The 22697-nt window shown below is 45.9% G+C and overlaps 2 protein-coding genes across 3 annotated transcripts in view; one reads left to right on the top strand and one right to left on the bottom strand.

Moving 5' to 3' along the window:
* The window catches only part of MIER1 (MIER1 transcriptional regulator), a 62282-nt gene extending 51660 nt beyond the window's left edge, over window positions 1–10622 (top strand). For both annotated transcript variants that reach the window (XM_027874024.1, XM_027874023.1), the window contains 3 exons: window positions 1511–1638; window positions 7155–7291; window positions 9958–10622. In XM_027874024.1, the coding sequence (XP_027729825.1) occupies window positions 1511–1638; window positions 7155–7291; window positions 9958–10286 (594 nt within the window). In that variant the 3' untranslated portion in view covers window positions 10287–10622. The remainder of the gene's footprint in view (window positions 1–1510; window positions 1639–7154; window positions 7292–9957) is intronic.
* Window positions 10623–16372: 5750 nt separating this feature from the next.
* SLC35D1 (solute carrier family 35 member D1) overlaps window positions 16373–22697 on the bottom strand; it is a 61314-nt gene continuing 54989 nt past the window's right edge. The window contains exon 12 of the mRNA XM_027874056.1: window positions 16373–21607. Coding sequence (XP_027729857.1) covers window positions 21499–21607 — 109 coding nt within the window. The 3' untranslated portion in view covers window positions 16373–21498. The remainder of the gene's footprint in view (window positions 21608–22697) is intronic.

The following is a 22697-nucleotide window of genomic DNA, read 5'->3' as shown; positions in this document are numbered from 1 at the left end:
GCCCATTTAGTCTGGGCTCCTTTACTGGTATTCCTGAAGCGAGTTAAATGTTTGACAGTAACTGCACATTTTTCAAAATGGAAGAAACTCCTGAGTTGCTCGTCTCCTGGAAAATGTGAACAATGATAGGTAATAGTAGCTTTCACTATATACCAGGCGTTATGCTAAGTGCTTTACTATCTCTTTGGATCCTCACAACAACCCTGGGGGATAAGTGCTATTATCCCCGTTATACAGAGGAGAAACTGAGGCAGACAGAGGTTCAGTGTCTTGCCCAGGGTCACCAGCTAGTCAGTGTCTGAGACTGGATCTGAACTCAGGCCTTCCTGTGCACTGTTGCACCCCCTAGCTGCCCCTGATAAGCGTAGTATTAATAGAATTAAAATTAGCCAGAAAACTAAAGAAGTCCCTAGAATTGGGAATACTGTGTCATTTAGTGAACATAAATTGCATGAGTGGGTTTTACAAGTACAAGTTGTTGCGCCCAGGCCGGTGGCTTCTACTTATGATCCTTACGATGAGGGTGCCTGAGGCTGGGAGCTGGTGAGCGTGGGAGCTCTGAGCTTCTTCACTGTGCTTGCGAAGCCAGTCCAGTGTCTGCGCCAAATCAGAAACCAATCCAGTGCACTCGGAGGGCATGGGGAGATGCTGCTCTTCTTGCCTGGGTGACAGAGACTCGAGCTCCCTCCTCCCCCCGGCAAGCAACAGCGAGGACCCTCATGGTAGCCAAGTGAGGCTTGAGCCCAGGGCTCACGGTGGTGACCACGCTGGGGGAAGGACAGGGGTCAGGAGGAGAGAGCTGAAGAAACTGAGGCCCAGCCAGCAGAAGGGACTGATCCAGAGCCCGTAATATGTTGGGGAACATTAGGGGCTGGCCGGGCCTCAGCTGTACGCTGGAGCAAGTGACGGACCTTCTTGGGGTGGCTGCATGAGGTGCTTAGAGTCCTCTGGTTACCACCTAGAAACCAACTCACCCCTCCAGATCGGAGCACATAGTCTGAGGGGATGCCGTCGAGGGGAGGGATTCAGGGGCCAAGCGTAACTGCTGATGACAGTGAGTCTTCTATGGCAGTGGGACGTTCTCAGCCCTTTTCCTTCTGGAGGGTAGATGAGCTGAATTTGGAGCAGTTTGTTGTGGGTTAGTAGAGATCTTTTTGAATGAGACAGTAGAGTTGGAATCCCTTGATCCTGTGGGGTAAACATGTCTGTGTGCTGCTTTATTTAGCATGCTAATTGTAAACCTCGATGTTCCTCAAGAGATGTTCTGTGTGGAGTGCCTTTCATGGTGGGTGGGAATTTGAAAGTACTGTATTATGATGTAAAGCGTTCAATGTTTTCAAGGTGTTCTTAGTAAAAGTAGCTTCAGAAAGCATTGTCTTAGGAATTAAATGGTCATTAAAGGCTCTTCTAAGGACCAGGCAAATTTACCTTGAGAAATTCTGTTCCCAAAAGTGAAACAGGACTCTTGAGGAAAAGAATGCAATTTAAATCACACGTTTGTGTTTCCCAGGTCCGAACGAGGTCCGTTGGGGAGTGCGTCGCGTTTTATTACATGTGGAAGAAATCTGAACGTTATGATTTCTTTGCTCAGCAGACACGGTTTGGAAAAAAGAAATACAATCTTCATCCTGGTGTGACGTGAGTGCCCTGTTGTTTATTCACCTCTTGCCTTCTGCTCCTTCCGCTGTTCTGAGTGCTGGGCCTTGACAGAAGTGCAGTGGACTTAGAGTCTTAGTTTCAGATAAATAGTAACTGAATGGTCATTTTGATAGATTGTGTTCATTTTATAAGACGTTTAGGGGACTTGTATGTGTGTTTCTACATTGATCATTATCTAGTATTGATGTTAATAATTGTCTCTTACTAGTGATTTAAGATCTCTAATGAATGAAACAAGTAAGAGAAGAAAGACTGAATTTAGTTTTTACCCAGACTGGATATGCAAGTAAACTTTAAATACATGGAAAAGAGTAAACTGAACAAAGTGACAACTGTGATGGTTTTATCAGCTCACCCTTGGGAGGGAGCGGGATTTTAAAGATCATTTTCAATCACAGGACATGAGGGAAAGTTGGCAGAAGTGAGCTCACAGGCCACCCCAGTGAGGAAGTCAGTGGTGGTGCACAAGGCAGCACACACTGTCACACGGATGACCACCTGGACATTTTTGAGAGGAAACCAAGAGAACGGGAAGGGGAACAGGCGGTCAGCTGGACAGCAGCAGCCACGGCACCTGGGAGGACTGGGTAGAGGGGGTGATGGGCTCATCTCAGCAATGTAAACAGCTCACATGGTAGGTTCTCCCAGCATCCCTGGGTACTCTGTGAGTTTATAAACCACTTTGTAATCGGTAACTGGAATATTCAGTAGAATTCACTTTGGGTACTAGTATTACCCCCATGGAAGCAGGATCAGACTGACAGGTAAGTGACCTACCCAGGTAACAGAGCCGGGAAGTGACAGGGCAGAGACTGGAGCCCCATTTTCGCCAGGCTGCATGAGTGCCTCGCCAGGGGGAGGAAGGCAGGTGGACGGGGAGCTCCTGGGCTCTGGGTAGAGCCGGATTGTAAGTGATGCTCTTAAGAGCCAGAGCTCTTCTTGTGACCAGCAGATGCCTGATTGATCGAGGGAGGAAGCTTTCTGTCTTGCACAAGCTTCAGAACAGAGAAGCAGGTGTCACAGTGCAGAGGTGTCGAGACCCTTGGGCCTGAAGATGAAAACATAATTCCAAAATGTCCAACAGAATAAATAAAAATACATTAAAATCTAGATCATGTTATTTGGCAGTTTTCTAAGTCGATATGTGGCCACAGGGATCATTTCTGTGGGGAGTGTGATACCACTCAGTAACTTCTGAATAGGTGCTCTCCCTTCCCTGAGATTTCCTGAACCTTTTTGCTCACAGGAATAATACTGGAAAATTAGTTAGATAAGTTTTCTAACTCCTGTGGTACTGAAAGATTTTGCCCTTAGATTTGTTTGTTTTGTTTTTTAAATTTCGTCTTGCATTGAAATGTAAACTTGTGCCTAGTATGTAAGAAAATTTGGCTTTTGTTGGTAACCTAGTTAACTGTCCTCATGCAATTTTTTTTTATTAATTTATTTTGATTTATCAACAGTCACTTCCGTAAGCTTTTGAGTTTTAACTTGTTCTCCACCTCCCTCCCCAAGATGGCACACAATCTAATATAGGCTATACATATACATTCCTATTAAACATATTCTCACATTAGTGATGTTGTAAGTAAGAATTAGAACCAATAGGAGGAACCAGCAGAAAGAGGAAACAAAACACAACAGAAGAAAAAAACAGCAAATAGTATGCTTCGATCTGCATTCAAACTCCGTAGATCTTTCTCTGGATGTGGATACTATTTTCCATCATGAGGCCTTTGGAGATGTCTTAGATCCTTGTATTGCCGGGAAGGGTTAAGTTTATCAGTATTAGCCATCATACAACGTGGCTGTTTTTGTGTACAACGTTCTCTTGGTTCTGCTCATTTCACTCAGCATCGGACCATACAAGTCTTTCCAGGTTTTTCTGAAGTCTGCCTGTTCATCTTTTTTTATAGTACAATAGTATTCCATTACATTCATGTACCACAACTTGTTCAGCCATTCCCCAATGGGTGGGCATCCTCTCAATTTCCAATTCTTTGCCACCATAAAAAGAGCTGCTATAAATATTTTTGTACATGTGGGTCCTTTTCCCATTTGTATGATCTCTTTGGGATAAGCGCTAGAAGTGCTATTGCTGGGTCAAAGGGTAGGCACATTTTTATAGCCCTTTAGGCATAATTCCAAATTGCTCTCCATAATGGTTGGATCAGTTCACAACTCCATCAACAATGCATTAGTGTTCCAATTTTCCCACATCTTCTCCAACATATCATTTTCCTGTTTTGTCATGTTGGCCAATCTGATGTGATACCTCAGAATTTTTTTGATTTGCATTTCTTTAATTGATAGTGATTTTTTTTCATGTGACTATAGATGGCTTTAATTTCTTCATCTGAGAACTGCCTGTTCATATCCTTTGACCATTTATCAATTGGGGAATGAATTATATTCTTATACATTTGACTTAATTCTCTATATATTTTAGAAATGAGGCCCTTGTCAGAGAGACTGGTTATAAAAATTCCAATTTTCTACTTTCCTTCTAATCTTGGTTGCATTGGCTTTCTTTGTGCAAAATCTTTTCAATTTAATGTAATCAAAGTTATCCATTTTGCATTTTGTAATGTTCTCTATCGCCTGTTTGGTCATGAATTCTTCTGTTCTCCATAAATCTGATAGATAAACTATAATGTTTTGTTTTTAAAACATTGAATTCAGTTGCCCCCCAGCGCTCCTGGAAGCCTTGTTTAATTTGACTGCCCTCTAATCATTGTCTTTGGGATTGAGCCCCTTGATACTGGCACTTTGTTACTATAAATACTTACAATATGAGATATTTTGTCCCAGATGATTACGATTTCAGAATGCAAAAGAAGACTTGTTTGCTTCTGCCAGCATGCTTATTTTCCAGAAATTGCAAAATATGATTATATTTGCTAATAGTGTAGAATTTCAGCATGTTAATTCTAAGTTCGTAGCATCAGAAATACTTTGTATCAATTTTTTATTTGATCAAAATGTCATCTGAGCCTCCTCAAAGCCCAGTGTATTGTCTAACAAAAACAAACAGCAGTCACTTTACCAGGAGTCATTTGAGTCAGATAAAGCACAGCAGTGTTTTTCAGTTTTAGGCTCTTGTCTGACCCTGATTATAATCATATTCTGACTGGTGCCTGCTGGTGAGCCTGTGTAGAGGAGGCCCAGCAGACCTGCCCCGTTGCTGCTTCCGTGCTTTATGGACTAAACACCCACATAGTTGTATCAAGGGCCAAACTTGGGATTTTGTATAGAGCAGTATTACACAGTGGCTTGATTTCTTCAGAGATCCCCAGTGCTAGATTTTGTGAAAGTCCATTGTTCTTGGTCATGCCTTCTTATTGGGTATTAACCTTCACCCTCCTCCTGGGCTTTCTCCCTGCATCCTCAGGTGTGCACCTTCCACTAGTGGAGATTGCCACCCTCTCTGTTTCTTTTCCACCATGGCCTCGCCGTCCGCATGCGGGGATAGAGCCTCCCTGCAAGTTGATGCTGTTCCTCCTGGCTGTAGTTGATTGACGCCAGCCCAGCGTTCTGCTGGCCCTCAGTCATCCCACCTGGCTCTTGCTACAGGACTGGCCCATACCCTTTCCAGTCCTGCGTTTTCTTGCTGAGCCCACCTGGAGTTTCTCCATCCCTGGGGGTCCTGCAGCAGCACAGCAAACCCCTGTGTTTGGGCAAGATTTGAGAGCGACTCTCTGGTCTCTCTTCTATGTCATATTCATACTATTTCATCCTGAACAGTTATGCCTATCTATTTTTCCTACATGCCTTTTATGTTACATTGAAGTTGCCTACACAAAGCCTTACAAAATCGTGTTTGAGCTACCAGGTTCTGAAGAAGTCCTGAGGGCCTGATTTTCTGCTGCATTCTGTAGGACTGTGTCAGACCCAGGCAGTGGAGCTGTGGAGACTTCCCCGGGGGGCTGCGCTGTCACCAACAATCCTTGATCCCATCAGGTTGACGTCGACTACCTAGAACAGTTGATGCCCCGTGTACCTAGCTTTTCAGATCATTTACCCAAAGTGTTAGTAAACTGTCCCACATCGTGGTCCCTGATGGATCCGCCTGTGTTCATTTCTTCCAGAGAAAGGTCTGATTACTCCTTCCCCAGCTGGTTCAGTGGAGAGAGCGCTGAGCCCAGCTGAGTGACCCTGGGCAAGTCCCCTAGCCCCGTCTGCCTCAGGTTCCTCCAAGGAGGTACTATTTGTAAAGCCCTGTAGAAATACCAACCATTGTTGTTATCATCATCATCCTCCACCAGCCTTTCTTCCTTTGAAATCGCTCCATGTAGTCCTTTCTTTTCTCTGACTCCTGACACCCTCCTGGGCCAGCCATTGGTACCTCACACCTGCACTGTTACACAGGCTCTTCTCTGGTGGGTGCGTGTGCATGTGTGTGTGCATGCACTTCTGCGCGTGTCCATCATTGAGCTTGACGGGAAGCTTTCTTACCACAGCTGGACGAGGTGGGCAATGCTGGGACAGTTGTGACTTTGTAGATGAGCAGATTGAGGCTCAGGGAGCTTAGGGGACCTGCCCAAGGTCACACAAGTTGTATCAATGGGGGATTTGAACTCAGCTCCTCTGATTCTAGAACCTGTGCTCTTTTCACTGTTCTGCCCTGCCTCGATCTAACTTTTGCCATTGCCCCTGATCCAGCTCTTGGGGCCTAAGCATGGCTACTCTCATTCTTTTTTTGGCAGGAGGAACCTTCAGATACTCAGAGACATCTGTCATCATCCCCTCCTCCACGTCCTCTCTTTTTAATCACAACATCCCAAGTTCTGTCTCCCTGTCCCCACATGGCACCATAGTGAAGCTTGACTGTTAGAATTGCTCTCCTAGACATGCTCCAGGTTGTCATTGTGCTTCCTAAAGGGGGCACCCAGTACTGAACCTCACACCCCACATGTCATCTGGCCAGGGCAGACCCCAGTGAGATGGTCACCTTCTAGACCTGGGTGCGTTTCCTCAGCTCAAATCCCCCAGCACTTCCTTAATCTCTCCTTTCTGCATTACTACTGTGCTTATGGCCAGTCATACAACAGTTTGCATTTCATTATTCTCAGAGTTTTAGAACTGAGGGTCTAACGTAGATTAAGTGGTCTGAGCTTCTCATTTCACAAACGAGGGAAGGAAAGGCAGAAGAGATGAAAGGACTCTTCTGGTGTTTTGTGTGGGCTTTGTGGGGTCCAAGAGGCACCAGCTCTGCACGGAGAGAATTAGTGCTGTCACGAGGGAGTGGAGGAGAGGGCAGCGCCTTGAGTGTTGTTGGTCAGAAGTGATCAGCAGGCTCCAGGTCAGTCTTGTTCTCAAGAAAAGGGTTTTGGCCTTTGATTCTACTGCCCCATAACTCAGCAGAGGTTTTCCACAGACATGCCCAGATTGTTTCCATTAACAATCCCACTGGATCTTTGGACACCCTTCCTTTCCGTAAGGGCTGAGTGTTTTTAATGTCGTTTTGTTTCATTTGTTGTTTTTTTTTTTTTTTAAAGGGATTACATGGACCGGCTCTTAGATGAAAGTGAAAGTGCTGCCTCCAGCCGTGCCCCATCCCCTCCCCCAACAGCCTCCAACAGCAGCACCAGCCAATCAGAGAAAGAAGATGGCGCAAGTAACAGTAATCAGAATGGTAAGCAATCCAAGAAACCCTCTGAAGGAGGAGGTTACTGTCTTTGGGGCAAAGGGAGCAGTTTGGATACCTAGGAAAAGCCACAGATGACCCTGGGACATGGCTGGCAGGCTCTACTGGCCATGGACATTTCTAGGACCCTGGATGGCAGGCTTTCCCTGGATCATCAGAGGTGACCTGTAGCATAAGACCAGGTCTTCTGAACTCTACATCCAGGGGTCACCATAGCACCATAAATAGCAGGGTTCAGATTTCAAGGTGACTTTTCATTTCCTGTAGGAACAGTTTCTAATCAGAAATATCTCAGATGAGTCTTAGTGTCCCATAGCTAGCAGCCGAGGCTTCTAGAACATTGGCCTCTCTCTTTGGGGAACTTCTGAGACAAAGCCTTGCCTTGCCAAGACAGAGAGAGCCTGAACATAGGCGCTGCAGTCAACGTCAAAGTGTCCTAAACCATGGGACCATTTAGCTGGACTCCCTCGCTTTACCCAGGAGATAAGAGTCAGAGGATGCTGATGGCAGGCAAAGAGGCAATGCTCTGGCCTGCTTGACCTTGGCATCTGCACCTGGGTTAGAGTCGGTAAGTGGTGATAATATCAGCTGGAGACCCTGCTTCACAGGGTCCTTGTGAGGTGTGTTAAAAGCTTAAGACTTAGGGATCTCATAAACAGCTCTGGAAATAGCTGCTGTTAATAAAGATGGCGCCTTCATCTTGGTCACTCAGATAACGAGTGGCACAGCCAGGATTCATGGTCCAATGGCATAACAAGCTTTCCATCAGGTAAGTGTCTTAGATTTCAGTGAGGAGTGAGCCAGGTGTCAGGATGGGAAAGGGTGACCAGGGTTCCCCATCTCTTCTGAAGAGGTGTGATATTTCAAACGTGGACCCTCTGGAAATTTGAAGATCTGTTATCCCTCAGAGCTGGAAAGACTTCAGGGGACATCCGGGTTGGAGAAGGAAAAGGAAGGGGAAACTCTGTGTTCGAACATCAAGCTAGAAACAGTAGATACAGGCAACGTTGTAGGAAGAAGAATAGCCGTAGAGAGGCCCAGAAATTCTCAGGAGACAGTGTCCAGGAAAGGGGCCAGCAGTAAAAACCTGTGGGGGGCATTGATGCTGTGACCCTCCCTCTTGTCACTGAGGAGAGGAGGGTCAGGGCGTTAGACCCACAGCCAGAACTGGCCTCCAGAAGGATAGACTGTGTTCAGTGGACGGTGATGATGCCCTGTCAGGGCGAATTCGTATCAGAATAGAATGGAGAGAAATGGCGCCTCCATTGGGATATGCAGGCATCCTTAGAAACGTGGAGAAGGTGCACTGTAAGAAGCTGTGCCTTGATCAGCTTCCTTTTGTGTGTGGTCTTCCCCAGTCGAGTGTAAGCTCCTTGAGGCAGAGACAGTCTTTTCTTGTTTGTGCCCTGTGCACTTTGCGGATCCTGACACGTGGTAGGTGCTTAATAAATATTTATCGAATTGAAATGAATGAGAATGCTGTAAAAACAATTGACCTAGGTTTTAGCAAAGCATTTGTCACCTAGGGGTGTTGTAGCTAGATGAATAGTTTGAATAAGAATCAGACATTTTAGCGAACTGCACGGTCAGGATGATATGAAAGCCAAAACCCCCTGATGTGTTCTTGGGCCTGGGTTCTGAGGCAGGGGCTGCTTGCCCTGGTCAGACTCCTCTGCCCCTTGGCTTCCGTTCATGGTTCCATGCTCCTTCCCATCCCCTAGCCCCGATTACAATCTGAAGAACTTAGCCCGTGTGAGGGCAGCGAGGTGATGCAGTAGATTGAGCACCAGGCCTGGAGTCAGGAAGACCCGAGTTTAAATCCAGCCACAGGCAGCTGGGTGACCCTGCCTGCCTCAGTTTCCTCAGATGTAAAATGAGGATCATAATAATAGCACCTACCCTTGAGTTGTCCTGAGGCTCCAATGAGAAAATATTTGTGAAGCACTTGACAAACCTTATCAGGCTATATAAATGGTAGCTGTTCCTCCGAGGATTGTCACAATGATGACTTTGCCGCTATAGCCTCGTTCTGGATTTGGGCACCCACTGCCTCATGGCTGTCTTCTCTCAGGCTGCCCAGGCAGAGCTGAGTCTGCCCTTTATTGGTTTGTTTCTGACTCTTGGTATGAGGAGTGAGAGCAATGATGTCGGGAAAACCCTCGAACAGACCTTGAGTCCCTTATCAAGGGCTGTCCCAGGTGTCTCCCAGAATGTGACAGTGGAGCCCCTCTCCATCAGGCTTGCAAGGCAGACATCACGGCCATTCACCTGAACATGGCGGTCACGGCCTTTGCAGGTGGTGGTGGCGGGGCCCTTGTTGGAGGAGGCCTCGTTGGCTGGCCTTTTGAGTCTGTACTGGCAGCTTTCAGCCCTAATGCCCAGCCCCGTGGTGGTAAGATTTCAGATGCGTTAAAATCCAGTTCAATCCAATTTTTAGATGGACTGAACACTTGGACTTTTTCCTCAGTATCACATTGGACTGTGGAAAGTGCTTTTCATGTTTGAGATGTCATAGAGAGATGCCCGTCAGTACTAGAGTCATTGTATGCTACTTTGTCATTTAACTAGACAGCAAAATAGCACTCTGGTTTTTGGGCCTTTCAGGGAATTTTGCAGTGACCAGACTGACCACTCATTGTGTTTTCTTTGCTCAGGCATCGCCTCAAATGGCCCCGGGGAAGTCTCTGGCAAGGATGATGTCAGAGTTGAAGGATTGCACATGAACGGGCCCACTGGTGGGAACAAGAAGCCCATCCACGCAGACGCGGATACGAATGGCTATGACGCCGACGGCCTGCCTGGTGACCTCAAGCTCGCTCACGGAGCCGCCAAGAATGAAAATTATCTTGATGATAAAAACGAGAGGCCTGCCAAGAGGCGAAGGGTTAGCAGCAATGGCCGAGAGAGCCCAGGCTCTTCAGAGTTTTTCCAGGAAGCAATCCCACACGGGAAGTTTGAAGAACTGGAAAACTTAGATGACTAGATACGAGGGCTGTTTTTTATTCTTTGGAGTAATTTCTGGTGCGACTACAATTTTCAGGGTTAATGGGTTACCTTAAGTTGATTTCCTTGAAGCACTCAGTTGAAATCTGACATTTTAAATTGGATTTTAATTTTAGGTGACAGTTTGTATACTTCTGCCTTTAGCAGAATTTTTTACTTCAGCTATTTTAAAGACCCTTTTAAATATTGAGAACTCCTATAGTCAACGAAGGCTGTACATTCATCTTTAACAACAGAGAATCCTATTACAGAATTTTAGAGGCATATTTTAATACCAAATCCTGTTATTCTGAGTTTGAGGTTTGGTAGGGGGAGGGGGGGTGGGATATGTGGGAACTGGGGAAGGTTGGTTTGTATTTAATTTGAAAATCTTCTGCTTAACACCAGCTTTTCTGCTGTTCTTTTTTTTTTTTTTTTAAATGTCTAGTAGACCAGGAAATAGACATTACCATTTTTCTTTCCATACAAATTGGGTGTCATATTATTGAGGAAACCCTTATGAATCCTGAAAGTTATGCTAGCATGATTTTTTTATATATAGAAGTTAAAAAATAAACCAAGTCAGGTTTGTGTATGTACAATTGTTGACATCAGTGATGTCTTTCATATTCTTATCTGGGCTTAAGAAATACATGCTGTATTTTTCCAGATTCTTTGTAGCCTTTGGAAGATTTTTACAGAACTTATGTCTTGATTGAGCTGTCCTTTCTTAATACAAAAGCTTGTATAATTTTCTTAACTTGTACAGTTGGTAAACTTTTATGAGAAGAGTTGATATTCTGAGTCTGTCGGCTTCATTTTATTTTGCTAAAGTCTTTTTCTAATGAATTTTTAAGTGTTTGTGTAGTATTGAAGTCACCTTTTCTTATTCAGATGGTTCAAGCATTCATAGAGAATTATGAGAACCTGATTTTTCCCATTTCTACTGTAGGACAAATCGTGAGTTTCGAGAATTCTGAAGTGATGCATGATGCTTGTATTGCACAGACTTTTGCTGTTGTTATGTTTTCAGTTTTATTTTTGCAGCAACAAGAGCTTAATGTCAGCTTAAGTGCTTACCTTTAACTCCAACGTGTTGGCCAGAGTCCTGCTCGGTTATTTTTATATACATATCAGAAAGACCCCATTTTTGCATTTAAGATGAGCATGGAGGGTATGAGAAGAGGTGGTTCAGTTCTGTTTGTGGGAATGGAAGGACAGTGTCTTCTCTGGTCATTGGCAAAAGTGTGCATCTCTTGTGGGACAGGTCACATCAAGTGTCGTTGATTTTACATAGGAAAATAATAGAGAAGGTGACCGACCTTCCCAGAAACAATTCTTCCATTTTCAGTTTGGGGAGGAGTTTTTCCAAAGTTGAAGAGCAGAGGCTTTATTGTAGTCATAGGTACAGAGTGATATATAAGGAGAAAAGAGGAACCATTTCCCTGGAGAAGCAGGGTTATCTGTTTGTGGAGTCTTGCTGAAAGGGCAGGCGGGTCTGTCTGTTTTAAGCATGGGATTCTTGCTGAAAATCGTCTTAGGCAGAGCGTGGGCCACCTAGACACTCCTATACAAACATTTAGAAGGAATTTTGCTAAGTATCACACAGATGTGCGCGTTGTCAACACCTCCTCTCTCTTTCTCCGTGGTGGCCAGCGGCTTGGAGGCAGTACAGACGACCCCGCCAAGAAGTACTTTGTGGTCCTCTGGGTGGCTCCACCGTGGGCCCCCTCTCACAGCTGCTTCCCTCACCAAGGTGAACAACATTTTCTTTTTCTTCCTGCCTCAGATCAGTGTTAAAAGCCATTTTAGAACATTTTAATTTCCTAGGGTGGACATTCACAGATTTTACCCAGAGTCTGAGTGGTAGTGTGTGTGGAGGGTGGTGACCCAACATTTCCATTCCCCTGGAATGGCAGTAGCTTTAGCAAAGGGGTCACAATCCATGTTCTTTGTGAAGTCCAAAGATGGTCTAGAGAAGGTTCCAAGGGAAGGCTGGTGCTAGGTGTCAGAGACCCATTGTTACTTTTTTTTTTCTTAAGAAAAAAAAATGCATCTTTGTTTGCAAGTTTGTCAAGTGCGACCTCATTTGATAGGAAAATATAGAAGTCATTTGTCCTCAGGCCTGTTTGCAGAGAGGGCAGTCATGCCATGTTCAGAAATGTTGCTTTTTTGCTCTCACAGTTTGAAGGTGTCCCTAGGTGACATTCCGTGGGGGTAGTCTGATGTGGGAGGCTCAGCTTTTCCTGAGGGAGGATTGAATTGTACTTTTCTTGTTTGTGTTTATGCAGGCATTTTACATGATGTTTTTGTCTTGTTCTTCAGCATACAGCCACTAGAACTTGAGAGGTCATTGCACTATTAGTACTTTGCGATTTTTAGTGATGTCATGAATTTAATTGGCCTCACTCGGATCCAGAACTATTTTCCCCTTGGCGTGCGCGGTGCACAGCGTCTGGGCAAACACCATCGGGAAATGAGGTTCTCTTTTGTGGAGTTCTTTGAGGTGTTTGCGGAATCAGAAATTCAGTTCAACAGAAATCTTTGGCTGAGCTTTAAAGTAGATTTGAAGGGATATTTTAAAAGACTAGGCATTCAGAAATCATCGATTCGATTTTTTAAAATTCCTGCATAGTAATTTTGCACTGTAAGTAATTTCCAGTTCTCTCCCCAATCCCTGTCTGCAATTCTGAAAAAGCTTATTAAAATATTTTTTTAAACATGTCCTTGTGTTAACCAGATTCTGTGAGTATTTCTCAGTCGACTTTAAGAGGGATTAATTCTAGATGTAATGTGTGGGATCCACAGACAGGTGGATTTCCCTCTAAGCTTAACAAAAACTAGGGTCCTTCCGCATGGTTTGTTTCCGCATCTCCCTGCTCGCAGCATTCCTGGGAGATTGCATCTGGTTTTTACAGGTGTTATCACCCCTCTTCCTTAATCTCCATGTTTAACCCCTTTGCACTGATGCCTCACAGCCTCTTCCTCTTAGGTCTAATAGATAAGAGGAGAGAACCCTCCGAGTAGTCTGCGGTGGAGTCCAAAGGAAAGCGAACATCTTGGGATCTTCAGTTCTGTGGGGGAGGGGTGGGAGAGGCGGAATAGGAACTCCCCATCGGCTAGTCCATTCCGTACCGAGGAACTCAGTGGCCTGGCTCCAGGCCTGGCTCTGAAGACCCTTCCAGGGAGGGGAAGCAGACCACCCCGGAACGGACGGAGCCCATCTCCCAGCTTAGGACAAGTTCTAGGCATCAACCCTAGATTTGTCTCCTGACAGATTCCCCTGTGGCCTCGGGTCTGCCTTTTGAGGCCAGGGAAGCCCGATACACGCGCCTTGAGTCCTTCAGGTTATAAACGTCTTGAGTTCCTTCTGCCCGCCCTCATGGCAGGCACTGAAAACCCTGTTTCTGTGCCTCCTATTGCCCTCCCGCAGCGCCCTCTGAAGTCCGTTTACAGGAGAAGCAAGCGCCATTACCAGAGGGTGGGTGGCCTGGTCCTGTATCCAGGGTGTGAAAAGTGCCGGAGATAGAGAACATCACAGGCTCCCTCGGACTGGCTTCCACACCCGAGGACCATCTGCTTGGATGCAGCGGGTCCTTGGGTGCCATCCGTCCAGGGCCCCTCTTCATTTTACACAGGAGAAAGCAGGCCCAGCACAGTTAGGTGACGTGCCTGGAGTCACCACTAACCAAGTGAGCGGAGGGGCAGGCTTCCATGTCCAGCACCCAACACCCTCGCCAAGCTGGCTGTTTGCTTCTAGGCCAAGTGGGGCTGCCTGGGAGGAAGACCTAGGCAAGGGGCACTTTGTAGTTAGTGAGAATGCTCAGAGCCTGGAAGAGGGAGAGCTGGGCCCATTGTCCTTCCACAGGGAGAAGTGTAAACTTGATTTAGTTTTCATTGATGCAAGGGAAAAGCACTGAAATCCACCTGCGTGACTTTGGCTAAGTCAGTGAACCCCAGAGGGTGGTGGCACAGTGGATAGAGCACCAGGTCTGGACTCAGGAAGGCCCAAGTTCAGATCCAGCCTCAGACTTAGTAGGTGGGTGACCAGGGCAAGTCACTGAACCTCTGCCTCAATTTCCTCAGCTATTAAAATGGAGATCATAACACAAGCAGGCACATTAATTTTCCTTCACAGTCACCTAATTTTGTGCCCTTTTTATTAAAATGTGAAAATGGTCGTTTTTGTAAAATACCTCCCAAGGTGGTGTGAGAATCAAACACAGCATCTGGCACGTAGTAAGTGCTTTTTGATTTGTATTTTTTAACCGGAAATAGCTCTAACTCAAACGTCTTAAGTCTGAATTCTCAAGCTGTGCTCCGCTAAGTTACCAAAACCACGGGAGACTCAGAGCCTGTCTTTGATGCGTCTCAGCTCCGTGAGGTCAGCTTTTCAAATCACCACATTACACAGAAAAGGCCCCTTCACAGTTTTCTAACATTTTCAGTTAGCTCCAAGGTGCTATGGCAAAGTCAGAGGAAGGCTTGTGGGGAGCATACTGAATTCATGACTCACCAACTCATCCTGAATCCTGCCACTGAACCCCAGTGCCCTGCTTAATATTTGTTTGCCGAATTGCACAGAATACTGCCACAGCTTCCTTGAGACCTAAAGGTTAGTTATGTCCAAAAAAACAAACCAATCCCCCCCCCAGGTGTCAGTTACCTCAGCTCCAGATGAGCATCTGTGGTGTCCCGGGCACAATGAACACCCCTCCCTCTATTCCGAGATGTTGTGACCCATGAGGAGGAGACATCTGATCCATATCTTGTGTTTAGAAATTGGAATTCCATTTCACTTTGGTTCTTGATGGGTGGGTGGAAAGAATGCCCACAGAATGGGTTCCTTGGTTATTATTATTGTTATGATCTCCATGTTAATAGCTGAGGAAATTGAGGCAGAGGTTCAGTGACTTGCCCTGGAACCAATGCCCACAGTTTCCATGTAGCCCTCATACAGAATGTAAGCTCATTGAGGGCAGGGACAATTTTTCTAGAGAGAGGAAATCTGCCCAAGGTCACACAGGTAGAAACCAACAAAGCTGGAATCCCCAACGCTGCAGATTGTCTTTTCACTGCTTTGTGATCCACAGACCCAATTACCGGAATGTTAAAAAGTTCACCCTTGTGGCTTAAACCTCCTAGAAGAACAGGGAAGTTGGAGCATGGAACCTTGGGAGGCCCCAACCAGCCTCATGGTCTTCTACATCATGCGACTTCACTGGAAGGGGTCCCAGAGCATATCCAGTCCCAACCCTTCCATTCAAAACGGGGAAACTGAGGCTCAGTGACAACCAACACATGTTGAAAGATGTAAAGGACCAGTCCCAAAAATGCATTGAATGATTTGAAATTAACAAGGGGGAGGGGGGAAGGAGGTGTGGAGTTGATGGGGGGGAGATTTGAGGGAATGATCACAGCGACCTCAGAAGCTGTAATTGAACCAACCCCTTCATCATGCCCGCCCCCACCCGTGATGCAGCGCCCGAGGTGGAACTGAACTCTTTCTGACTGCAAAGCCAGGCTCCTTCCCACTGCACTGACATTGAGAAGGGAAGGTAGAGGAGGGACAAGAGGAAGAAAAAGCATGACCACTAATGGGATGATGAAAGAAAACTGGGAATTATTTTGGATTTCCTCAGACCGTTTCATTTGGTCTGACTGGGACACTGAAGATGCTTCCCTTCCTTAACCATTCCGGTTACTGATTAGCAGTTACGCCTATAAAATGCCCAGAAAGAAGAAGAGACTGACATTCGATTTCCTCGCTAACTGATCTAGGGCTCAACTACGCCCAACACACAGGGTATTTGGCCTTTTCCAGTTCAGGCAGGAAACCGTGATGGTGGACCTGGCCCAGACACATTTTCACTGTTACTGTACCTCAGACAAAGCCTGGATTCCCTCCTCTTCAGTGCAGGCAGATAGACACCCTCCCTCATGCTCCATCTGCCCTGTGTGTCACCCAAAAGGAACTGAAATGCACGTTTTCAGGAGAAAAGTATTTATTTGAAGCCCATACAAAAATACTTAAGCAGGCATAGTAATTTTCTTTGAATGAGCTGATTTACAAATCTCTGGCCTGCAGTACCTTTTTTTTTTTTTTAAACACAAAAATGGTCATTTTTGTAAATAGAATCTATATTGAAAAAAATATTTCCAGGAGATCAACAGCATAGAAAACATATGATGGCATCCATTTTATTCACTTTCCCAGTGTAGACAATACCATCTGGTTTCTGGCACTGAAAGAGGCATCTATTTAAGAAGAAAGTCATCTTGAAAAACATTTTTCAGGGATGACAAATCTAACTAGCGATTCCTTTAAGGACAAAGATAACATTGCAAGAATCCTTAGAAACGTAAAGTGACACAAATTCCTGACCTGCCAGAATGTAGCAGGCAGGGTTACAACACAATTACAAGAGCAGGGAACCAGACCCCCAGTGTCCACCCTGAAAAGCTTCCCACTCCCAAGCCCATGCTGGTTAGTCTACCTCTGTCCAAATGATTGCCAAGCATGTACCAGGTTATGCTCCCAAACGGGTAGAGAAAAGCAGAGCCAGTCTCCATATGAATTAGTCTACATCTTGAGCGCTACAGATTCAAACCACTTCTGCTCTGGGGAATCCAGGCTTCAGATTGTACTGAGTGAGGCTGGTGGGCTTTGGGCCCTGAGACCACCCCAGGGAGTCCTTAGGACTTTTTTCTGGTGTCCCCTTTAAAAAAGCAGCTTAGAGTAATGGACAGAGCCCTGGACCTGAAGTCAAATTCTGCCTTGCACTAACTGTGTGACCCTGGAACAATCCCTTCATCTCCCAACCTCAGTTTCCTCATCGATAAAGAAGGGATGTCTACCTCAGAGTTGTAAGGACCAAAAGGGATAATATACATGAAGCACTTTGCAAACCTTAAAACTCTATAAACATGAGCCGTTATTACGGATTCTGTAGGCGGGGCTTACACCAGGCTGCCCACCTCTGAAGGTGTTTGAATAACTTCCCTTTCTAGGTGCCAGGGTGTCGGTCAATTATATGGGCTCCAGTGGAGCATGGCCAGGATAGGCTAACCTATCCCCATCTTGGTGAATAACATCTACATAAACTGTTCTCTCCTACCCATAACTGGCTCCTTTAAAGTGCCAGAGGCCATTTTGTGCCCCGCCCACCCAAAACTCAGGGTAACCATCTCAGGGCACCAAGCACAGCTGAAGTTCAAAGAAAAGCCAAGCTCCCACTGACCAGAACATCTGCAAATTACTGAACGGGAAGGGTCTATAGAGGGGCCACAGAATCAGGCTTATCTTTAATCTACACTTAGTTGAATACTCAAAGGTCTCAGTGAAAGCGCACAGAGGTAACCATAATCTGAAATTCTACGTTAGGAAGGATAGGGAACTCTCGAGAATGGAGTTCTGAAGACACAGACATGTGGAGGAAAAACAGGTGGGGGGCCCCAATCCAGTTTCCTAAAGACACTGATGTGGCCACACAAGGAACTCACTATGAAGCAACCAGTTTTGAAAAGGACACGTAGGTTAGTAATAGGAGATGGATACCACACAGTCCTGAAGACCAGCAGGAGGGAAGGAGGGAAGGAGGCTGATGGCGAATTCTAAGTATGATAGTTATAATGGAAACAAGTTGAGTCTGTTGCTGTCATGCATTTGGGGCATTCTTGGCAAATGGCCACCAGAGGACGCCCAAAGATGGGAGAAGGCCACTGCTCAGGAGACCAGACGATGGACAGCTGGACTCTAAAGGGCCGCTGAGGCCTTTTCCAACTCTGTGATTCTGTGACTTTAAGCAGCTCACCCTGAATTAGGTGATTAGCACGGAAAGGCAACTGAAAATGGCCTCTGTTCCATACATGCAGAGCACCCCGACCCCTGACGGCTGACGCAAGTTTAATCAAAATCAGATCGACCCTGTCCATTGGTTACAGTGATTGGCTCAGAAGTTCCGAGCTCTGCCCACAGCTCACCGTAGGCTGGTACAGGTCCCTGGCCAGCTTTGTGCCTCAGTTTCCCACTTGTTAAAATTTAGTAAGGCTTCTACCTGCTAAAGGAGTAAGTTAACAAGTCATAATATGATAGGTCTAGTGTTGGGCTATAATCTAGACATTCTAGAAGGCACATATATTTTCAGTTCTGATACTTCCCATTCCCTAAGTTATTACCCTAGGAAAATGACCCAAATTTGCACATAATAATTTAATCCATGTGCCCCACCCCCTTCCTATTGCTATTCATGTTGGTCACAGAAGGGAGCAGTGGGAACAAAGATCTTTGAATAAATCAGAACTGAAATGCAGGTATTGACCTTGCTATGTTCCCACAAAACTAGCCAATGGTGGCCAGTGGTCAAACATGAGCCCAATGTCAACAGAGACTTGTTGACTGCTACTAAGCGAGGGTCCAGTAGCCAGAGTGTGGCATGAAGCCGATAGGGCACAGAAAGGCCTGTGACCCTTCTGAGCTGGGAAACTCCTGACCAGGAGCCCGAGCTTAAGTCTCCACATGTATAAAATGGGGGTAAGAACAGCACCTGCCTCCGGGAGCAGCATTGTTAGGAGGCTCAAATGAGATTACTGGATGTGGAGTGCTGGGCAGACCTTAAAATGCTATAGAAAAGCCAGCCATCATGACTATTACTACCCTGTTCCATTGAGGGCCTAGCCTCCAAGGATACACATTACCACCCCCCAACTCCCAAGCCTTCTCTTTTTTCTTCTCCCTCCCCCATCCTCCTTTCCTCCTCCTGCTAGAGTATTTCTATTCTTAGAAAGAAGGGAGGCCTGAGGCCCTTTTCTATAAATCACCTCAGACAGTAAGGTAAATCACAGAATCTCAGAATTGGACAGGCTCACAAAGGTCACTCAGGCTGACCCATACCTGGACCAGAATCCTCATGCATCGTCTCTGAAGATGAGAAATCCAGCCTTCCCCTAGAGTCCTTCCAGGTCAGGGGACCTGTAGCATCTTAAGGCAGCTCATTCCACTCTGGGGGAGGGGGGGCTCTAATTATTAGGAAGAGTTTACTTACATTAAGTCAAAGCCTGCCTTCCTGCATCTTCCACCCTCAAATACTTGAAGATGGCTGTCACATTCTCTCCCTCATTCTCTTCACCAAGATGAAACTTCCATTTTTTTAAACTGTTCCTCATACGGCATACTCTCCAATCCCACCACCATCTTGGTTTCCTTTCTCTGGAAATGCACCAAGCTCACAGAATCTTCAGATTTAAAGAAGGAAGGACTCTTTCAGGTCATCTAGTCCAACCCTGCCATTTTGAAGATGAGGAAACTGAGGCCCAGAGAAGTGATTTGCCCAAGATCACACAGGTATTAAGCAGAAAATCCAGGTCCTCTAGTTACAGATCCAGTAATCTTCCCAAGCTTTTCCTAAAATCTAGAAGCTTGTAAAATGGGTCAGCTGCCCAGTTGTTAAAACTGAAGGAGACCCCAAATGCATAAGGAGAAAATCCATTTACCAGTAGGCCACAGGCTCATTCCATCCAGCTATAGAAAATGGTACCTTCCTTTATAGGTTAAGGAGCCAGCATCTCTGAGGTTGAAGAGGACGGTGAAGCTCACTAAGACAGGTGTCTGTTTCAAGCCACTGCTCCAGAGATTTCGAGCATGACTCAGGTGGTATCAGGAAGAGAAGGGGGGCCAAATCCTGGTAATGAGACACCAAGGAGTCTCACAGCTGGCTGACCCGAAAGGAAGAGCGGCTTCACCACATCTCAGCCTCTTCAAATCCTTCACTGACAGTTGGAAAAAACCTCAGCAAGCACCTCACCCACCTCCCTCATTTCAGAGATGAAGAAAGCGAGGCCCCAAGAGAGAAGTAACTGGCCCACAGTCTGACAGGTAGATATATCACAGCAAGGCCTGGAACCTAGGTCAGAGATCGGGTGAAGCACTCACTACCCACCATGTGCTTGTTTTTGTACAGCCCGCAAGTTAAGAATGGTTTTTAAATGTCCTTATTGGATTTTAAAATTTAATTTGAAATTTAAAAATTTTATTGCATTTTAAAATGTAAAAGCCATTCTTAGCTTGGAGTCTGCAGAGACAAGAGTAACCAAGATGCCCTGATGCTACACTGGCCATGATGCATTTCATCAGAGAGATGGAGCCATGCTTCTGGCGGACGCCTCCAGGGAATAGATTCCAACCATCTTTCCCCTCAAATCATAAGAAATTAGAAACAGGGGATTCTGATAAGGGGAATAAAGTGAAAAACCCCAAGGCAAGGGATGCAAAAAGGGAATGGTAGCCAAGCCTAGAAGTGGAGAGAGAGGAAAGGAGCCAGATGAGTTTAGGGGAAGCAGGAGATGCCTGTGTACTTCCCACTCCCACTTAACAAGATAAGGGGATGGGCTTGATCTGACTGTGTTCCCACTTGGGGGAGGGGGGTGTCTGCTTCGAAGTTACTTACAATAACCTGGGTTTGCCAGACCAGGAACACGGCCAACTTCTTCCAGGGCTAACCTGAAGTATGTCTCCCATTCCAGCCTCATTTCCATGGAGCATCTCAAATGAAGGGTTTAAAAACCAAAAGCGTTATTCTCCCCACACTCACGACATCAAAGAGCTTTGGGATGCAAGCCATCCCAGATGCCACACGTGTGTTGTCTCTCTCTGTAGAAAAAGATCATCCTTTGAAGACAGCAAGAAATTGAGAATGTAGTGACCAGGCCCTCAAAGTGGGAAACAGAAAGTGAAGAAGGAGAATTCTGAGAGAGGACCTATCAGAATGCCCTGCGTTGTCATGCCCAGCTGCACTCAGCAGCAGTAAAGGGGGCACACTGCTTCCACAAGACAGACACTCTCAGCCTAGCAAAAGGTCTGACCGCAGTGACCCCGTCTGCAGGGAGAGGAGAAGGAGGCTGGATGCCACTTGCTGGGGACACAGATGCCCAAAGAACAACATGGAGTCCCATGGTTGGTGGAGAGGAAAACAATAAATTAAAAGCCAGATACGTCATCTTCCAGTCCAGTATAAATTAATGCAAACTGCAGATTTAAAATAGAATCAATTATAAGATTCTCTCATCATCAAAATTTAAAAAGGCAGCAATCTTCGGATTGGACAAGGGCCCCAGGACCGAGAGCTCACTAGAAGCAAGACACCCCAGCCGTTACAGCAGGTCTCCGTTGGCACTGCCCGCGTGCAGGGTTGACCGCTCATGGTGGATGAGCCGGCTCACACGGCGCCTTTCCCTTTAACGTCCAGTTTGCTGCTTGTCTCTGACTGTTTGCTCAGCTGCTCTTCTGTGAAAGTGATGTAGGAGTACACCAGGCTCCCAGCAATACTGTGGAGAACAAAAGAACGTCTGCAGTGATCAAGGCAGGAGAACGGCTTGCTTCTGTGGAGCCTTTACAATAACAACTGCCATCCTAATTCTTTACTAAGGATAACCATTACTTAGCGCAAAGGATGGACCAGGGAGGCGGCACCATACAGCATAGAGCACCAGGCTTGGAGTCAGAAAGACTCATCTCTGAGTTCAAATCCAGTCTTACACACTTACTGGTTGTGTGACCCTGTGCAAGTCACTTAACCTCTGTTTGCTTCAGTTTCCTCATCTATAAAATGAGCAGGAGAAGGAAATGACAAACCACTCCAATATCTCTGCCAAGAAAACCCCAAATGGGGTCATAGAGAGTCGGAAAGGACCAAAAATGAATGAACAGCAACAAAAGATAGAGATAAGAACTGTGATTTCACTGGCACACCCTCTATAAATACAGGTCAGGATGCTACCTGCTCTGCAGTAGTCCTGGAGAGATACCCAGGGCACTGAGAAATGACCTGCCCAGGGTCACACAAGCTTTTTGTGTCCGAGGCAGGACCCAGATCTTCCTGACTCTACAGCCAGCTCTCACTATGATAACAAGCATCAGATAATATTACTCATAATTAAGGAGGCAGCATGTTTTAGTAGACAGACAGCCTCTGAGTCACAAAGCCCAGCAGCGTAGGCATCTTCTCAAGGACTGGAGGAAATCCTGAGGAAAGATCTGCTCCCCCCACCCCCTCCCCAGCCCAACTTCCCCTCCAGGTGCCTTGTACCCAGTGTTGTGTTATGTTGTGTTACGCTGTGTTATGTTGTGTTGTATTATGTTGTGTTGTGTTATGTTGTGTTATGTTATGTTATGTGCCATTTTACTATCCAAGTATTTCCAGGAACCTCAATTTAGCATCAACCACAAAGAGGAAAGCATTTAATTGGAGATAGATACAATTTAAAGTAAGGCAGAGAACCTAAGCCTCTGGCTAAATGTTAGGAGTTTTCCTAAGCAGGGTGTCAGATCAGGACTGAACTCAAAATGTTTGGACTAAAATAAACTCCCTGGGGCAGTTAGGTGGCGCAGTGAATAGAGCACCTAGAGTCAGGAGGA

This window comes from Vombatus ursinus, unplaced genomic scaffold (assembly GCF_900497805.2).
Source record: "Vombatus ursinus unplaced genomic scaffold, bare-nosed wombat genome assembly UNPS02014804.1, whole genome shotgun sequence".
NCBI lineage: Eukaryota > Metazoa > Chordata > Mammalia > Diprotodontia > Vombatidae > Vombatus > Vombatus ursinus.
This window is presented reverse-complemented; position numbering and strand designations above follow the sequence as displayed.